The sequence below is a fragment of the Nerophis lumbriciformis genome, linkage group LG11 (genome assembly GCF_033978685.3).
Source record: "Nerophis lumbriciformis linkage group LG11, RoL_Nlum_v2.1, whole genome shotgun sequence".
Lineage (NCBI taxonomy): Eukaryota > Metazoa > Chordata > Actinopteri > Syngnathiformes > Syngnathidae > Nerophis > Nerophis lumbriciformis.
Genome location: NC_084558.2, coordinates 16493328 through 16512485, shown reverse-complemented (window position 1 = coordinate 16512485; position 19158 = coordinate 16493328). Strand labels below are relative to the sequence as shown.

Here is a 19158-nt window from a genome sequence, read left to right as displayed (position 1 = left end):
TCCAAGCTAAACACTAAATATAAGATAATGCCATCATACTAGATGTCTTTGACAACTAGGAGAGTAATTAAAGCTAATTAGGAGCAGCTGCGTCACCTGCTATAAAGACCTCATGTGGTCCCACTAACTTTCTGACTCTGGCTGGCGCAATGGACACGGCGTGGCTCTTAATGGTCCTGGTGCATACTGTCTTGATTGACAAAGGTAATGCTTCTTGTTTTAACCCAACTTGTGTTTAAAATGTTGTCTTTTCTCTATATCAAGTGTTTGCTTATCTGCAGGACCCTGTTTGACACTTGATGGCACCAAATCGAAACCCAATGGGGACCTTGACAAAGGAGGTGAGTTATGAGAACATAATTGATAACGGACAAGGCAATTGTGGTTTTAAGATCGCTTATTTTTGTTGTATTACAGTAATGTATGCTAACAACTCCGTTAAGAGGGTTTATGAATTTCTTCAGTCAATGAAGTCCATGTTGGAAAAGCAAGTTAAAGAAGGTGAGAAAGTTTAAGCAGTATGGACAACTTGGAAAAAAATTGATCTGTCACAAATGTCATAGAATGTTTAGAACTAACGGTATTCTTGAAATTGTCTTTCAAATTGTAGTACAAATGGAAACTAAAGAAGTGGAAACGGACGCATTGCTGGGCTTAAGAGACATTTTCCAAGTAAACAAGCTGAAAGGACAAAATACAGTGACTGATTTATTTCAGCAAATGTCCAATGTCCAGAATGAAAACTACACCCACAGCCACCACCAGAGTGACGACAAGGGCCATGACAACTCAAGCCACTGGCACCGGAGTGACGACATGGGCCACAATGTGACTTCTGATGACCACTTTGACCACTCAAGCCACGGCCACCACCAGAGTGACGACATGGGCCACAATGTGACTTCTGATGACAACTCAAGCCACAGCCACCACCAGAGTGACATGGGCCATCACCATGACAACACAAGCCACGGCCACCACCAGAGTCACGACATGGGCCACAATGTCACTTCTGATGACCACTATGACAACTCAAGCCACGGCCACCACCAGAGTGACGACATGGGCCACAATGTAACTTCTGATGACCACTATGACAACTCAAGCCACGGCCACCACCAGAGTGACATGGGCCATCACCATGACAACTCAAGCCACGGCCACCAAAATGACATAGGCCACAATGTGACTTCTGATGACCACTCAAGCCACAGCCACCACCAGAGTGACATGGGCCATCACCATGACAACACAAGCCACGGCCACCACCAGAGTCACGACATGGGCCACAATGTCACTTCTGATGACCACTATGACAACTCAAGCCACGGCCACCACCAGAGTGACGACATGGGCCACAATGTAACTTCTGATGACCACTCAAGCCACGGCCACCACCAGAGTGATAACATGGGCCACAATGTGACTTCTGATGACCACTATGACAACTCAAGCTACGGCCACCACCAGAGTGACATGGGCCATGACAACACAAGCCAAGGCCACCAAAACGACATGGGCCACAATGGGACTTTTGATGACCACTATGACAACTCAAGCCACGGCCACCATCAAAGTGACATGGGCCATCACCATGACAACACAAGCCACGGCCACCACCAGAGTCACGACATGGGCCACAATGTCACTTCTGATGACCACTATGACAACTCAAGCCACGGCCACCACCAGAGTGACGACATGGGCCACAATGTAACTTCTGATGACCACTCAAGCCACGGCCACCACCAGAGTGATAACATGGGCCACAATGTGACTTCTGATGACCACTATGACAACTCAAGCTACGGCCACCACCAGAGTGACATGGGCCATGACAACACAAGCCAAGGCCACCAAAACGACATGGGCCACAATGGGACTTTTGATGACCACTATGACAACTCAAGCCACCGCCACCACCAGAGTGATGACATGGGCCACAATGTGACTTCTGATGACCACTATGACAACTCAAGCCACAGCCACCAAAATGACATGGGCCACAATGTGACTTCTGATGACAACACAAGCCACGGCCACCACCAGAGTCACGACATGGGCCATGACAACACAAGCCACGGCCACCAAAATGACATGGACCACAATGTGACTTCTGATGACCACTATGACAACTCAAGCCACAGCCACCATCAGAGTGACGACATGGGCCACAATGTGACTTCTGATGACCACTACGACAACTCAAGCCACGGTCACCACCAGAGTGATGACATGGGCCACAATGTGACTTCTGATGACCACTATGACAACTCAAGCCACAGCCACCACCAGAGTGACATGGGCCATCACCATGACAACACAAGCCACGGCTACCAAAATGACATGGGCCACAATGTAACTTCTGATGACCACTATGATAACTCAAGCCACAGCCACCACCAGAGTGACATGGGCCATCACCATGACAACACAAGCCATGGCTACCAAAATGACATGGGCCACAATGTGACTTCTGATGACTACTACAACTCAAGCCACGGCCACCATCAGAGTGACGACATGGGCCACAATGTGACTTCTGATGACAACTCAAGCTACGGCCACCACCAGAGTCACGACATGGGCCATCACCATGACAACACAAGCCACGGACACCAAAATGACATGGGCCACAATGTGACTTCTGATGACCACTATGACAACTCAAGCCACGGCCACCACCAGAGTGACATGGGCCATCACCATGACAACACAAGCCACGGCTACCAAAATGACATGGGCCACAATGTAACTTCTGATGACCACTATGACAACTCAAGCCACAGCCACCACCAGAGTGACATGGGCCATCACCATGACAACACAAGCCATGGCTACCAAAATGACATGGGCCACAATGTGACTTCTGATGACTACTACAACTCAAGCCACGGCCACCACCAGAGTGACGACATGGGCCACAATGTAACTTCTGATGACCACTACGACAACTCAAGCCACGGCCACCACCAGAGTGACGACATGGGCCACAATGTAACTTCTGATGACCACTATGACAACTCAAGCCACAGCCACCACCAGAGTGACATGGGCCATCACCATGACAACACAAGCCACGGCTACCAAAATGACATGGGCCACAATGTGACTTCTGATGACTACTACAACTCAAGCCACGGCCACCACCAGAGTGACGACATGGGCCACAATGTAACTTCTGATGACCACTACGACAACTCAAGCCACGGCCACCACCAGAGTGACGACATGGGCCACAATGTAACTTCTGATGACCACTATGACAACTCAAGCCACAGCCACCACCAGAGTGACATGGGCCATCACCATGACAACACAAGCCACGGCTACCAAAATGACATGGGCCACAATGTGACTTCTGATGACTACTATAACTCAAGCCACGGCCACCACCAGAGTCACGACATGGTCCACAATGTGACTTCTGATGACAACTATAACTCAAGCTACGGCCACCACCAGAGTCACGACATGGGCCATCACCATGACAACACAAGCCACGGCCACCAAAATGACATGGGCCACAATGTGACTTCTGATGACCACTATGACAACTCAAGCCACAGCCACCACCAGAGTGACATGGGCCATCACCATGACAACACAAGCCATGGCTACCAAAATGACATGGGCCACAATGTGACTTCTGATGACTACTACAACTCAAGCCACGGCCACCATCAGAGTCACGAGATGGGCCATCACCGTGACAACACAAGCCACGGCCACCAAAATGACATGGGCCACAATGTGACTTCTGATGACCACTACTACAACTCAAGCCACGGCCACCACCAGAGTGATGACATGGGCCACAATGTCACTTCTGATGACCACTATGACAACTCAAGCCACGGCCACCATCAGAGTGACATGGGCCATCACCATGACAACACAAGCCACGGCCACCAAAATGACATGGGCCACAATGTGACTTCTGATGACCACGACGACAACTCAAGCCACGGCCACCACCAGAGTGACGACATGGGCCACAATGTAACTTCTGATGACAACTCAAGCCACGGCCACCACCAGAGTGACGACGTGGGCCACAATGTAACTTCTGATGACCACTATGACAACTCAAGCCACGACCACCATCAGAGTGACATGGGCCATCACCATGACAACTCAAGCTACGGCCACCATCAGAGTGACATGGGCCATCACCATGACAACACAAGCCAAGGCCACCAAAACGACATGGGCCACAATATGACTTCTGATGACCACTACGACAACTCAAGCCACGGCCACCACCAGAGTCACGACATGGGCCATGACAACACAAGCCACGGCCACCAAAATGACATGGGCCATCACCATGACAACACAAGCCACGGCCACCAAAATGACATGGGCCATCACCATGACAACACAAGCCAAGGCCACCAAAATGACATGGGCCACAATGTGACTTCTGATGACCACTACGACAACTCAAGCCACGGCCACCACCAGAGTGACGACATGGGCCACAATGTGACCTCTGATGACCACTATGACAACTCAAGCCACAGCCACCATCAGAGTGACATGGGCCATCACCATGACAACTCAAGCTACGGCCACCATCAGAGTGACATGGGCCATCACCATGACAACACAAGCCAAGGCCACCAAAACGACATGGGCCACAATGTGACTTCTGATGACCACTACGACAACTCAAGCCACGGCCACCACCAGAGTCATGACATGGGCCATCACCATGACAACACAAGCCACGGCCACCAAAATGACATGGGCCACAATGTGACTTCTGATGACTACTACAACTCAAGCCACGGCCACCATCAGAGTGACGACATGGGCCACAATGTGACTTCTGATGACAACTCAAGCTACGGCCACCACCAGAGTCACGACATGGGCCATCACCATGACAACACAAGCCGCGGACACCAAAATGACATGGGCCACAATGTGACTTCTGATGACCACTATGACAACTCAAGCCACGGCCACCACCAGAGTGACATGGGCCATCACCATGACAACACAAGCCACGGCTACCAAAATGACATGGGCCACAATGTAACTTCTGATGACCACTATGACAACTCAAGCCACAGCCACCACCAGAGTGACATGGGCCATCACCATGACAACACAAGCCATGGCTACCAAAATGACATGGGCCACAATGTGACTTCTGATGACTACTACAACTCAAGCCACGGCCACCACCAGAGTGACGACATGGGCCACAATGTAACTTCTGATGACCACTACGACAACTCAAGCCACGGCCACCACCAGAGTGACGACATGGGCCACAATGTAACTTCTGATGACCACTATGACAACTCAAGCCACAGCCACCACCAGAGTGACATGGGCCATCACCATGACAACACAAGCCACGGCTACCAAAATGACATGGGCCACAATGTGACTTCTGATGACTACTATAACTCAAGCCACGGCCACCACCAGAGTGACGACATGGGCCACAATGTGACCTCTGATGACCACTATGACAACTCAAGCCACAGCCACCATCAGAGTGACATGGGCCATCACCATGACAACTCAAGCTACGGCCACCATCAGAGTGACATGGGCCATCACCATGACAACACAAGCCAAGGCCACCAAAACGACATGGGCCACAATGTGACTTCTGATGACCACTACGACAACTCAAGCCACGGCCACCACCAGAGTCATGACATGGGCCATCACCATGACAACACAAGCCACGGCCACCAAAATGACATGGGCCACAATGTGACTTCTGATGACCACTACGACAACTCAAGCCACGGCCACCACCAGAGTGACGACATGGGCCACAATGTAACTTCTGATGACCACTATGACAACTCAAGCCACGGCCACCACCAGAGTCACGACATGGGCCACAATGTAACTTCTGATGACCACTATGACAACTCAAGCCACAGCCACCATCAGAGTGACATGGGCCATCACCATGACAACTCAAGCTACGGCCACCATCAGAGTGACATGGGCCATCACCATGACAACACAAGCCAAGGCCACCAAAACGACATGGGCCACAATATGACTTCTGATGACCACTACGACAACTCAAGCCACGGCCACCACCAGAGTCACGACATGGGCCATGACCACACAAGCCACGGCCACCAAAATGACATGGGCCATCACCATGACAACACAAGCCACGGCCACCAAAATGACATGGGCCATCACCATGACAACACAAGCCACGGCCACCAAAATGACATGGGCCATCACCATGACAACACAAGCCAAGGCCACCAAAATGACATGGGCCACAATGTGACTTCTGATGACCACTACGACAACTCAAGCCACAGCCACCACCACAGTGACATGGGCCACAATGTGACTTCTGATGACAACTCAAGCTACGGCCACCATCAGCGTGACATGGGCCATCACCATGACAACACAAGCCATGGCCACCAAAATGACTTGGGCCACAATGTGACTTCTGATGACCACTATGACAACTCAAGCTACAGCCACCATCAGAGTGACCTGGGCCATCACCATGACAACTCAAGCCACAGCCACCAAAATGACAACGTGGACCCTCACCATGACAACATGGGTTACAATGTGACTTCTGATAACTCAAGTCACCAGAGTGACGACATGGGTCACAGCCTGACATCAAACTACCACAATGACAACTGAAGCCATGACAACGACCAAGTTGAGTTGGGCCACAAGGTGACATTTAAAGTGCAACGTCATTCAATCGGAGCAGTAATGTGACTATGCTTAATGTTCATAACGAAATGTGTTTTTTTTTTTTTTGTGCGGTGTCTAATGTCAGCAGGAAGAAAACATCAAGTATTTATGAAATCTGGATTTAAAAATAAACAAATTTACACCCAATTTTTATGCATTGCTTTTTAATTTGAAGTGCAAGTTGATTTAATACTTTTTATCCATCTAATGTTTAAGGTTTTAATATTTTATAGGTGTATAATTTACAAAGGTGATTAAAATAAGGCACTAAATTAGTACGCCATGTTGGCTGTAACACTAAAGTTCAAAACCTTGACATTGTTCTCAGTCTAATGAAGCTAAACTCTTTGTAAACTGGATGTACAGTTGGCTTCTATTTCTGTTCAAGTGTTTTTGTCCATTACAAGGTAATCTAAAATTGTGCTATTTTCTAAGACTGTTAAAACAATCTAGGAAAAAATACATTTGTAAGTACTTGAATCCCTATCAAGCAAAAATGTCCCCCAGAGACAGATGTGCCCATTAAGTACTCATTATTTCAACCATTTAGGTCAGTTTATTTATATAGCACATTTAAAAAAACCAAAAAAAAACCTGTTGGCCAAAGTGCTGTACAGACATACTGTAAGAGGGCCACAGTGTCACATTTACTTTGTAACACAGAAGGATGAATAAAATACGGTAGTAAAATATACCTTCAAAGAAGTGAAGGTTATCACCTAAAATGTACATTTAAAAAAAGATTGTCTAACTAGATCTGAATGCCGGAGTGACAATATGTTTAGCCTAGACTTAAATTGACTCAGACTGGGAGGACTTAATAGTGAAAGGTTGTTCCATAGTCTGGGCCCTGCCACTGAAATTACTCTTGTTTTTAGCCTAGTTTCTGGGGCAGCAAGGAGGATCTAGTCTGAAGACAGTCATGCTGGGACAATAAGGTTGCAGCAGCTCAATAAGATAGGGCGGGGCTTCTTGGTGTAGGCATTTAAAAAAAAAAAAAAAAAAAAAAAAAAAAAAATTTTTTAAATGACATCTAAAAGTAACGGAGCCAGTGAAGGAAAACCAGCCGAGGAGTAATGTGCTCACGTCGTTTGGTTTTGGTTAAAAGATGAGCGGCAGAGTTCTTTAAACGTCAATTCAAACCAAATGGATGTCAAACTAACAAGTACATACACAATAGACTCAAACCTACCATAAAAAAATTCAGGGGCTGAACTCTCAAAACGGTAGGAATCAAATATTTTCCTTCCTGTTGCAGCTTTGGTCAAAAACACCAATTTTACTGGACAACACATTTACGGTTTTTATATTTCATCAAACTCAATTTAATGCAAATACCACAATTTTCTTTGATATTTTTTCACATGATCTTGACACTCTTCCATGTGGGTCAAGGTTTGTCTTTGTCGATAAAATGTAATACAGCTTAGTGAAATCACTAAGCTGTATTCGGTGGTCACATCCAGGCAAGTTGCAGCATTTCTTCCACGGTCAGCAATTTTTCTCTGGGCTTTCCTGTCGACCCACTCCTCATTGTCTCCACACGGTCAATCTTCTCCCAGCCCGAAAAGGTTACAGGCTTAATTTCTACAGAGACGATAAAATGAAACAATGTGATGTCATTTGAAAATATATACAGTACAAAGTAGGATCTTGCAATCCTGCTGAAATAATGTGTGACTAACATTGACAATTATATGAAATAAGTAAAATGTCCGTCACTCTTGTATAGACAGCATACTTACATTTCAGAAGTGTGTGCTGTTTAGTGCATTACTAATGTATGAGGCAAAGGTGGAATACAGAATTTCTAAACCCCAACACCCACCCGTGTATTGCAAAAAAGCGAATAGATGCGCCCATAAAAAACCCTTAATCTCATCCTTTCAAAGCATCTACTTGCTTAAATCTTGAAATATCTTCTGGGACTGCGCCCTCTGCTGGATTTACAGCGGCAGCACTCTCAAACCCATCCATTTTCTACCACTTGTCCTTCTCAGGGTTGCATGGGGTGCTGGAGCCTATCCCAGCTGCACTCAGGCGTTAGGCAAGGTAGACCCAGGACAAGTCGCAGGGTCAACACAGACAACATTCACACTCACATTCACACACTGGGGCCAATTTAGTGTTGCCCTTCAACCTATCCCCCAGGTGCATGTCTTTGGAGGTGGGAGGAAGCTGGAGTACCCGGAGGGAACCCGCGCAGTCAAACCACTTCTTTAAATTACCGTTTTTAAAAATATTCATTCAAAACCGAGGGAAACAAAGTCAATACCAACTGCAAATACACAGATATATTCAAGTAAAATACCTCTCTTTTCAAGCAGATTTCTGATTTTTTGGGCACCGGATTTATCAGCAGAAAGGTCCAATTTTCCCGAGTCCATGTCTTCAATTAGGGATCGTGCCGTTTCAAAACTATTATTCATAGTAGTGGCTATCACGCCAGTTGGGCCAGTTTTAAGCCAGCCACTGCAGTAAAGACCTAGAAGCAAGGAACGATTTGACACATGCTTACTTATCTTTCTGATTTTAGCTCACTTGGTGCTGTATTTTTATAAAAGTACCTGCAGCTTGTTGAACACGGCCCATTAGGTTCGGGACTATAGCTTTTTGAGAGTCAAACGGCACCGATGGGTCAATGAGGAGGCTCTTGTAGCCAATACTGCTGATGACAAGGCCACAGGTCACGTCCTCCACTTCGCCAGTGAGCACTGCACGCGCTGCCTCACCTGAACCCTAACGTTAGACATGTCAATTCAGCAATCATCAGTCCAAGAAAAATGAAAATGAAAATCAGCTTACCTCCAGTTTGTTGACTGCCAGGCGGATGCCAGCCGTCCTGGTGCCATCAGCACTTGGAAGGACCTGGACTGGGCTCCGGAAGAATCGAAATCCCCAACTGCGTGAAGCCTTATTACTTTTTTCCTGCTCTTTTTCGGCTGGAAGCTCGATGGCTGCCTTCAACATCAACTCTGTGAGACGCTTTCGTGGTCTTGGTAAATCTGAAACAGCCATAGTGTAGGCAATGTTTTTTCTGATATCAAACTAAATGTACCTCCTAGTGTATATATATCATTTTTGACAACCAAGATTTAACTAAACAAAATCCGGTGTAACTTTTATAGGAAAGTCCAGATTCATTGGTACTTTTTAAACTAAGGTAAATGTTTTTATTTCTTTTTATACTGTATTTTGCTGTGGTTAACCTTTTCTTTAACTTTAAACTTTTTCTTACAGTTAAAGATACAAAATGACTTATCACGCCTTTGTCATTCCTGAGTAAAAAGTGTATTTTTTGTGTTAATATTAACAGTAAACTGCATCTGAGATTTGCAAGACTAATTCCGGGGTGTCAAACTCGTTTTCGTTGAGGGCCACATCGCAGTTATGGCTGCCATTTTGAGATTCCTGTAACACTGAATATATGTGAATAATGTTTAATTTCCTCACGATATTATTCCACAATTGCCGATGCATTTGATTATCTAATGCATGTTATTATATTTTTATTCCATACACATTGATCGATAACTTGCTTTGAAATCATAAGTCAGGGTGACAAGCAGAATTTAATAATTTTTATGTTAAAAGAAAAATGCTTGGAATATAAGTTAATGAAATGTTTGTGGCATGATCAGAGATGCGATTGCATACATGCACATTTTCTATCAAAATTGAAAGAACAAATAAAGTGCTTTATTGACACACATTGTTTCCAAGCTTTTTCAGGCCACATAACATGATGTGACGATCCAGATCTGGCCCTAGGGCCGAGAGTTTGACACCTGTAAACTAACTGATACTTAAAACATTGTTTTGAAATTACTCCCAAATTGCATTTCACCATTGATGTTACTATACACAAGTCTGAACATATAATAAACACATCTAATATTTACTAAAAAATAAAATTTAATCAATAATAAATGCTATAGTTTTTAACAAAGAACGTTATTTTATTTTGTAATCTAATAATATATAAATACAATATTATTTGTAATACTATAAATAAACTATTGAAATATACAAATTAGAAAATATAATATACATATTTATATTATTTATCTATATTAAGTACATTTAAATAAATACGTGTCTTTGAGTGTGTGTGTTTATATACTATATACTACAATGTATTTAATTTTATAATATGGTATATGTATTTTTGCCTCTATCCAGATTTTATGTATACCCTGAAGAAAGGAACAGGACTATTTTCTGAAACTAGAAGTGCATTATAATCCCACAATAACGTTACTGATCAATCCAGTTACAGTACTGACTTCGCTCACACAAAACTGTTTAATATTTATAATGATAGTGATAGATAGTGGTAAGTCCTCATCTTTCAGAATTAAGAAATGTACATGAGAAAGTATTTAAACAAACATTAATAGTTGGTTACTTTTATATTGTGTATGTGTTGATGTGGGTACAGACTGAATGAATACATTTAAGAAAACAAGCCAAGGTTGTTTGGAGTATTTGTATTGTGTTAACCCTCTTCCTCAACGCATAGTGATGACTAAAGAGAGAACACAAAGAGACGAGGAAGCACCTGTGTTACACTATTAGACAACTGACTGGTCGTTGCACATTTCCTATAACGGCAGCACTCTCTGCCTTTACTCAATTCACTAGGTATCATAATAAACCCTGAACTGTACTGTACATTCATCATCAAGTGTTTTTCACTATCAAGGACATGGCAAGCGGTCGGACGAATGAGGACAGATAACTGGGGGACAAATTGTTCAAAAAACAAACAAAAAAATAAAATAAAAGACTGCCTTTACTGCTCAAACGTGGAGGTGCAAGTTTTGATCAGGAAACCACAGCTTCTTGTCGTCATACTTTCGAATGTTTTTTCACGTGTGACTGCAAATTCAATGAAAAGTACAACTGCAACAATAGGCATTTTTGTATTTGTAAAAGCTTATTTTTAAACTATGTAATTATGTATATAGCAGACTAGTAGAATAGTGACTAGTGGACCAAAAGTAGATAGGTGCAAATGTGAGTATGAATGGTTGTTTGTTTATATGTGTCCTGTGATTGACAGGGTGTACCCCACCTGTTGCACACAGTCTGCTAGGATAGGCTCCAGCAGTATAGAAAATAGATGGATGGTTGGATTATATATTTGGTCAGCAGGTCTACCTACTGAATTGAGCAGTAAATGTATGATCCTAAAAGTAGAAAAAATAATTCAACTTTCACCTTGAAGAGCTTCACGGACACCATCAAAATCAGTTGGCAGCATTTGAGGCTTGGTCCCAGGCAGGTTGACCATTTCTCTGACCTCCTATAATAAACAAAATGCAAAATGTGTGTTTTCCAGTGAGATAACAATCCATACGAGGACAAATTATTGACCGTACTACATAAAACACGACCTCTTCTACTAATTTAACCTAACAGGCTTGGCCAAAAAGGGTTAATCAACAACGTTATAGACACACATAGCAGTTTCTTACACATATATGTTCACTTCCTGTTTTCAATTTGTAGCACAATTATACCAATGTTTTCTAAATACAACAGTTCTCTTCATAAATAGTTAAGTCAGTTACAATTCACATAAAGAGATGATTCATATCTTTATTTACAATAAATATCATTGTTCTTCTTCCTTATACATTGTAAACACTGTTAGAACCTCTTAAACTGCATTAAGTTAGTACATTATTTGACTTATTTGCTTAACCCATTCCATAATTTAATTCCACATACTAAAAGTTTTAAGTCTTTTACGTGCAAAGTACATTTTTCTCTGAGGTTATATTTTGCCTCCTTTGTTGAGAAGAATTTGTGTATATTCTTGGGTATCAGGTTACAGTTTGCTTTGTACATAATATTAGCTGTTTGCAAAAGCACCCAATCATTGAATTGCAATATTTTAATAAAGGGTTTGTAATTATGCTCTCTATATCCAACATTATGTACTATTCTAACTGACCTACTTTGTAACACTGTTAGTGAATGAATTGTACTTTGGTAGTTATTTCTCCATTTTTCTGGACCATAACTTAGATATGGTACACTAGCGAGCAGTAGAGAATGTGAAGTGATTTTTGGTCTAGAACATATTTTACTTTGTTTATTATATAAATATTTCTTGCCACCTTGTGTTATGTATTTTTATATGAGATTTCCAGTTCATTTAATCGTCAATTATTACTCCCAAAAATTGGATTTATTTTACCCTTTCAATGTCTACTCCGTCTATCTGTATTTGTGTTTGACATTCTTTTCTACTGTTACCAAATAGCATTATTTTCATTTTATTGAGATTCAAAGATAGTCTGTTTTTGTAAAACCATCTTTTTAATTTGTTCATTTCTTTTGGTATTTGTAATAGCTTCTGTGCGTTTTCCCTTGAACACACACAGACACTTATGTCTTCGGCATAAAATACTAATTTTAAGTCCTTTGTAACTTTACAAATATCGTTGATATAAAGATTGAACAATTTTGGTCCCAGTATTGATCCCTGGGATACGCCGCAAGATATCTCAAGGGCTGTTGACATACTATCACCTATTTTCACAAATTGCATGCGGTAGAAAATAGATGGATGGATGTCTTCCTGTTGGTTAAGTAGCTTCTTATCCAGTTTAAAACCAGCCTCTCTGATTACATATTGTTCTAATTTAGTAATTAAGATGTTATGATTGTTTGTGTCAAATGCTTTTGTTAGCTCCATAAATACTGCTGCTGCACTCTGTTTTCCATCTTTTGCATTGGTTATTTCCTCTATTATTTTGATAAATTCCATTGATGTTGAAATGTTAGCTCTGCATCTGTATTGGTTCTCTACAAATGTTCCACTTTTATTAATGAATGTGTCCAATCTGTTTTTAAATACTTTTTCGATGATTTTAGAAAATTGTGGAAGTAAGGAAACAGGTCTATAGTTTGTAAATTGGTGTTTGTCTCCAGTCTTATAAATTGGAACAACTTTGGCCATTTTCATTTTGTTTGGGAATTTGCCTGTTTGAAATGATGGATTGCTAATATACAATAAAGGCTCTGAAACTTCTTCAGTAACTTTTTTTATGGCTTTCATATATATTTGATGACAGTCAGTTGAGGTCTTGGATTTACATTTCTTTACAATTTTTTTTTCTTTTGTCACATTCTTGAGGAACATCGAATTGGGATTGATTGCATAGACAGAAATCCCAATTCAATGTTCCTCAAGAATGTGACAAAAGAAAAAAAAAATTGTCCAATCCACTTTACAATATTAAAAACAATATTAAAAACAATATTATGCTCCACCAATGACTGAATAAAAACAAAAAATAAATAAATATAAAACCAATATAAAAACAATATAAAAATAAATATTATTAAAAACGATTTTAAAGGGTAAAACCAATTAAAACAGTAAATAGAAATCAAAATGTATTAAAAAAAAAACACAGAGGACAACAGAGGATAGAAGACCACCCAACTCACGTAGTGTTAAAAGCCAAAGAATAAAAGTGGGTCTTAAGACGAGACTTAAAACACTCCACTGTGGAAGCAGTTTGAACATGGAGGGGCAGAGTGTTCCAGAGCTTAGGGCCAACCACAGAGAAGGCCCTGTCTCCCCTGGTTTTATGTCTTGTCTTGGGCAACCACGAGCAGGAGCTGGCTCTCGGACCTCAGAGCGCGCGCAGGAGTGTAAATTTGGATGAGGTCCGACATATACTGAGGTGCCAGTCCATGTAAAGCTTTAAAAACAAACAGCAAGGTTTTAAAATCAATTCTAAAATGAACAGGGAGCCAGTGCAAACTCTCAAGAATTGGGGTTATATGCTCGCGTTTCCTGGCCCCTGTTAAAAGTCGTGCTGCCGCGTTCTGGACTAACTGCAACCGGGAGAGAGCTTTTTGGCTAATGCCAGCATAAAGTGCATTGCAGTAGTCCAGGTGACTTGAAATAAAAGCATGCACGACTTGTTCAAAAAGGTTAAAAGATAAAAACGGTTTTACCTTTACTAAAAGACGAAGATGATAAAAACACGATTTTAAAACGCCGTCTATGGTGTCATTTATGTCCTCAACTGACTTGATCTGAAATCTTTTCAACTACTTCCTTCTTGTTGTCACTTTTTACATTTAAGAAGTATTCGGGGTAATCCCTCTTAACACCATTTTTTATAATACTATTTGATAACCCATGTTGCTCTCATAATATTTTTGTTCTTGTCTAATAAATGACTATAATATTAGTTTCTACATGTTCATAAAATGTTGGTTAGCTTGTTTTTATACGTTCTGCACTTATTTTTTGCTTCTATAGATCTTCAGCAATGTTACTCTGTAGTTTCCATCATAGATTGTAAAAACCGGTAGATGAACACTTATATCAGATATTAGCAAACTACTTGTTGTATTATTATCAAAATAATTTGTAAATATATTGTCAATAAGTGTGGCACTTTGCCCGGTGATTCTACCTGGTATTGTGATTATAGGATATAAACGTATACTATACATTGTGTCTATGAAGTTATCAATAGTTTTATGCTTAATAGTGTTAAGGAGGTCAATGTTAAATTGTCCACAAAAGATAATTACTTTTTGACTGATTTCAGTGAAGGTTACCTTGAACCAGTTTTCAAACTAGTCAATGTTTGACTTAGGTGATCTATATATAAAACTGATCAGTACGTTTTTGCTTTTCTCAATACATATTTCAATGGTTATACATTCCAAAATATTGTCAATAGCAAATGACATGTTATTCACCATTTTGTAGTTCAAGTCCTTCATCATGTACTACTACTACTCCTCCTCCTCCGTTCCTGTTGGTTCTGTTGATGTAATTTAGTTCACATCCCTCCAGTTCAAAATCTATTCCTTTTTTTCATCAATCCATGTCTCTGAGACAGCGATCACTTTGAAGGGGTTGTTGAATTTGTCCAAAAAATGTTTCATGGTGGGGTAATTTGCATACAAGCTTCTACCGTGAATTGAAAATAACACGTGTATATATATGAAAATAACTTAATTTTTTTGTTGATAATGCTACATTTTATTTTGTATATATGTATATGTATATATTGTTAAAATGTTCACATGTAAGTTTGTTGATGAAAATATTTTGATTGTCAACATTCTTCAATGTAACTAAATGATCTTGAAAAAAAGTATTGGTAACGGCAAAAGCGATAATGGCGCAGTATCTACTTTTACTTCAAATTTTTTCAGTATTGCCCACCCCTAACTTATAGGTATATATTCCTATTTTAGAATAGGTGTCACAAAAAAAGCAACATAAAGCCAAGGAAAAAGCAAAATACACTAGTTCAGTTTTAAATCTTTTGCGAGTCTGAACTTAGTTCTCCTGAGGTATGCTGATATCATGTGGTTTAAATTCAGTTTTTAATGACTTAATGGCATACCTTTCTCATAAATGTTGTTTGAATAGAAATTGCTCCAAATTGTGTAGTCTCAAAAATGCTTGAAATTAGTGCTTCCGCTGTATTGCTTGCGGATGAGTCGAGTGCACAGTGAAGAGCACCACAATTATGTGCTATTAAGTGGGACTTTGCTTCCATTATGAAAGATTGGTCTTGATTTTTTTTTGTGAAGTCATAATAAGTTGTCTTTTTAAAAAATACTACAACATTCACACACCTTGATTGTGCAGGCGACTTGCATTGGTCCTCTACGGCCAACAATTAGCACTCTTCGGACCTGGCTCTCCATCAGAGCTTCAAGGGCTGCCTGGGTGATATCAGTCTTCTGCAAACCAACAGAAACACGTTTCCATTTATGTCAACAATAAGACGTGTGGGTCTTGTGTACTTAATTTACAGTATCAATGGCCAGGGTGCCGCTTAACGCGGAAAATAGGGTTAGGGTTAGAGAAAATGTGTAATCTGTAAGCATGATTAAAACACAGTGATACAGCAAAGGCATAATAGTAGTAGTAGTATTTGCTTTATTTGGAATGGATATGCTCCTTCTGACATAATAAAACATACCTAAACACATTTCTTAATCACATTTGATGGAATATTTTCATGAAAAGAGGCTATATGTACAAAGTATTTCTGATTCTGATATATTGATATACCTACACACAAAGGACCATATACCATGTTTTTCAACATTATGAGAGCCATCTAGACATGAAAGAACACCATTTAGTCACATTTAAACTACCGGTATTTTAATCCAATACAGTAATGCTCCCTGAGGCTGAGCTAATCAGTGGCCACTATACTAAACAGCACGTTCTGATTTGGTCTCCTCTAATGCCCAATACTACTGTAGTATTGATAGTTTTTTGTTTATTTAGGACCAACAGTTAAAGAATATGCTGCAAGAAAATATCCCCAAGAAATCTGCAATGTGGTGAAGCTGCAATATTTGAAGCATGATGTGGTGAGGAACGACTGCATCTTGTTTAAACAATGAATACAGATCATTTACCCTATTGTATTTTTAAAATGTCCAAACTTTCAATAAAATAAAAGAAGAATGCCACTTAGTAATATTATGTATCATAAACCGTCTACATTTTTTTTTACATTGGTTCAATGTAAACTAAGGCTGCATGGTGGCCGAGTGGTTAGCTTGTAGGCCACACTCCATAGATTGAGGTTTCAAATCTCTGCTTAGGCATCTATATGTGGAGTTTGTATGTTCCCTCAGTGGGTTTTTCAAAAAAGTAAAAAACATGCATGATAGGTTAATTGAAAAATTGTAATTGGTCGTAAGTGTTCATGGTTTTTAGTTTGTGCCACTGACTGGCGCTCAGTCCAGGGTGTACACACCGATCCCATAATGTAATGCCTGGGGAAATATCTAGGGATCGCTGTAACATAGCGTCCTGCCTTATAGGTTTGCAGTTTATCTGTTGTTATTTTAGCTCGTCAACGCTATTTCTCAGCAATCGCATGCAAAGAAGAAGTATAATGTCTAGTTATTATTTCCTGTTATGTGAGTGTGAATAATTGTCTGTCTATCTGTGTTGGTCCTGCGAGGAGATGGAGACTTGTCCAGGGTGTACCCTGCCTTTTGAGTGCACTGGTATAGGCTCCAGCCCACCGCGACCCCGAGAGGGACAAGCGGGAGAAAATAGATGGCTGGAATATAATCTCACAGCCACTGACAGTCTCGTAGCTCTTCACCAAGAAAAGATCCATGCAAAATGATAATCTCCATGACAAATAAAAAATGATGGAATGAAGACTAGTACATGTGATGTACTTCAATTATGTATGTTGAGATTTGACAGTGTATTAATCCAGTGCACTGTTGAGCAGCAAAAAAAGACATCTATTTTGACTTTTCTTAAAAGCAGAAGACACACTCTGCGCCTTTTACTGTAAACACCAATAATGTCTTTGCCAGTGTTTGCATACCTTTAACATGTCCATGGGAGACAGTAGTATTCTTGCTACGTCCAAAGCCACGTTGCCTTGACCCAGGACAACTGCTGTTTCACAACTTAAGTCTGGACTAAGCTGAATGGAAACAAAAATATCTGAAGTTCAAGAAGCAAAACCTGAACAAAAAAATCTGCATAGTGAAGAGAATGACAGTACCTGTTGACAACTTGGCAGTCCATTGTACCAGCCCACAAAGTCTTTTGCAGAGTACACGCCGGCCAAGTCTTCACCAGGTATCCCCATACTCCTGTTTCCTTCTGCCCCATAACTCTACCGTAACATATATTCAAATAATAAGTATAACACACATACATTTACACAAAGCTAACTTACTAACATCTTACCAATATAACAGCATGGTAGGCTTGCTGTAGCTCTTTAACGCTCACATCCTTCCCGATGTTAACGTTACCGTAGAAACTACAGCGGGCATTTTTGCCTGTCTGTGTGAATGTGTTGATGACGTTCTGAGGAAGTAATTCATTTGTCAGTGATTATGCTCGAAGAAAAAAACAAACAGGTGCCAACCTTATAGCATCCAAAAAGAGAAAATGTCAAATTTTGTCCAGCTCCAGAGCAAAACTCTGCTAAGAGACCTGGGCCATTTTTGTTATGCATCTCGTTTTTTTACTGGCAATGGGCATACTCTGAAAAGAACATAAAACAATACATTATTAGATATTACACTAATTTACTTTGTCACCTATAACACAAAGCTAAGATGCTTTGTTCTGATATCGTAGCATATATTGAACTACACTGGATTAAATGTATGTACAAAATGTGTCAAACTGTCCCTCAAAGTGTCAATGTGCTGTATGCAGCCCTCGGTGGAAAAAAAATTGGACGACCCTGCATTAGGCCTTACCTTTACTTCGGGGTGATCAGGAGCAACCCCAAATCTGACCAGGCCAAAGGGAACAGGTAGTCGCTCATAAATGTCCACCTCAACGTCTTGACGAGCCTGATAGGATAATGTAAACATACAGTATTTCAATCCCTTCAAATCCAGTTAAAAACACACTGTATTATAAGTAACAATGTT

The 19158-nt window shown here is 41.0% G+C and overlaps 2 protein-coding genes across 5 annotated transcripts in view; one reads left to right on the top strand and one right to left on the bottom strand.

Moving 5' to 3' along the window:
• The first annotated feature begins 103 nt into the window (after positions 1 to 103).
• LOC133610700 (uncharacterized) lies at positions 104 to 6864 on the top strand. Its single transcript, XM_061967227.1, has 4 exons — positions 104 to 204; positions 282 to 341; positions 418 to 501; positions 611 to 6864. The coding sequence occupies exons 1-4, from the start codon at positions 150 to 152 to the stop codon at positions 6658 to 6660; spliced, it is 6249 nt and encodes a 2082-aa protein (XP_061823211.1). The 5' UTR covers positions 104 to 149; the 3' UTR covers positions 6661 to 6864.
• Positions 6865 to 7281: 417 nt separating this feature from the next.
• The window catches only part of fdxr (ferredoxin reductase), a 16658-nt gene continuing 4781 nt past the window's right edge, over positions 7282 to 19158 (bottom strand). For 3 of the 4 annotated variants that reach the window (XM_061967228.2, XM_061967229.2, XM_061967230.2), the window contains 10 exons: positions 18982 to 19077; positions 18458 to 18580; positions 18270 to 18383; positions 18087 to 18188; positions 16351 to 16458; positions 11941 to 12025; positions 9523 to 9722; positions 9285 to 9456; positions 9029 to 9202; positions 7282 to 8304 (listed from right to left, as the gene is read on the bottom strand). In XM_061967228.2, the coding sequence (XP_061823212.1) occupies positions 8174 to 8304; positions 9029 to 9202; positions 9285 to 9456; positions 9523 to 9722; positions 11941 to 12025; positions 16351 to 16458; positions 18087 to 18188; positions 18270 to 18383; positions 18458 to 18580; positions 18982 to 19077 (1305 nt within the window). In that variant the 3' untranslated portion in view covers positions 7282 to 8173. Of the gene's footprint in view, positions 8305 to 9028; positions 9203 to 9284; positions 9457 to 9522; positions 9723 to 11940; positions 12026 to 16350; positions 16459 to 18086; positions 18189 to 18269; positions 18384 to 18457; positions 18581 to 18641; positions 18761 to 18981; positions 19078 to 19158 lie in introns of all 4 variants that reach the window. The other variant, XM_072914083.1, reaches the window with a different exon arrangement.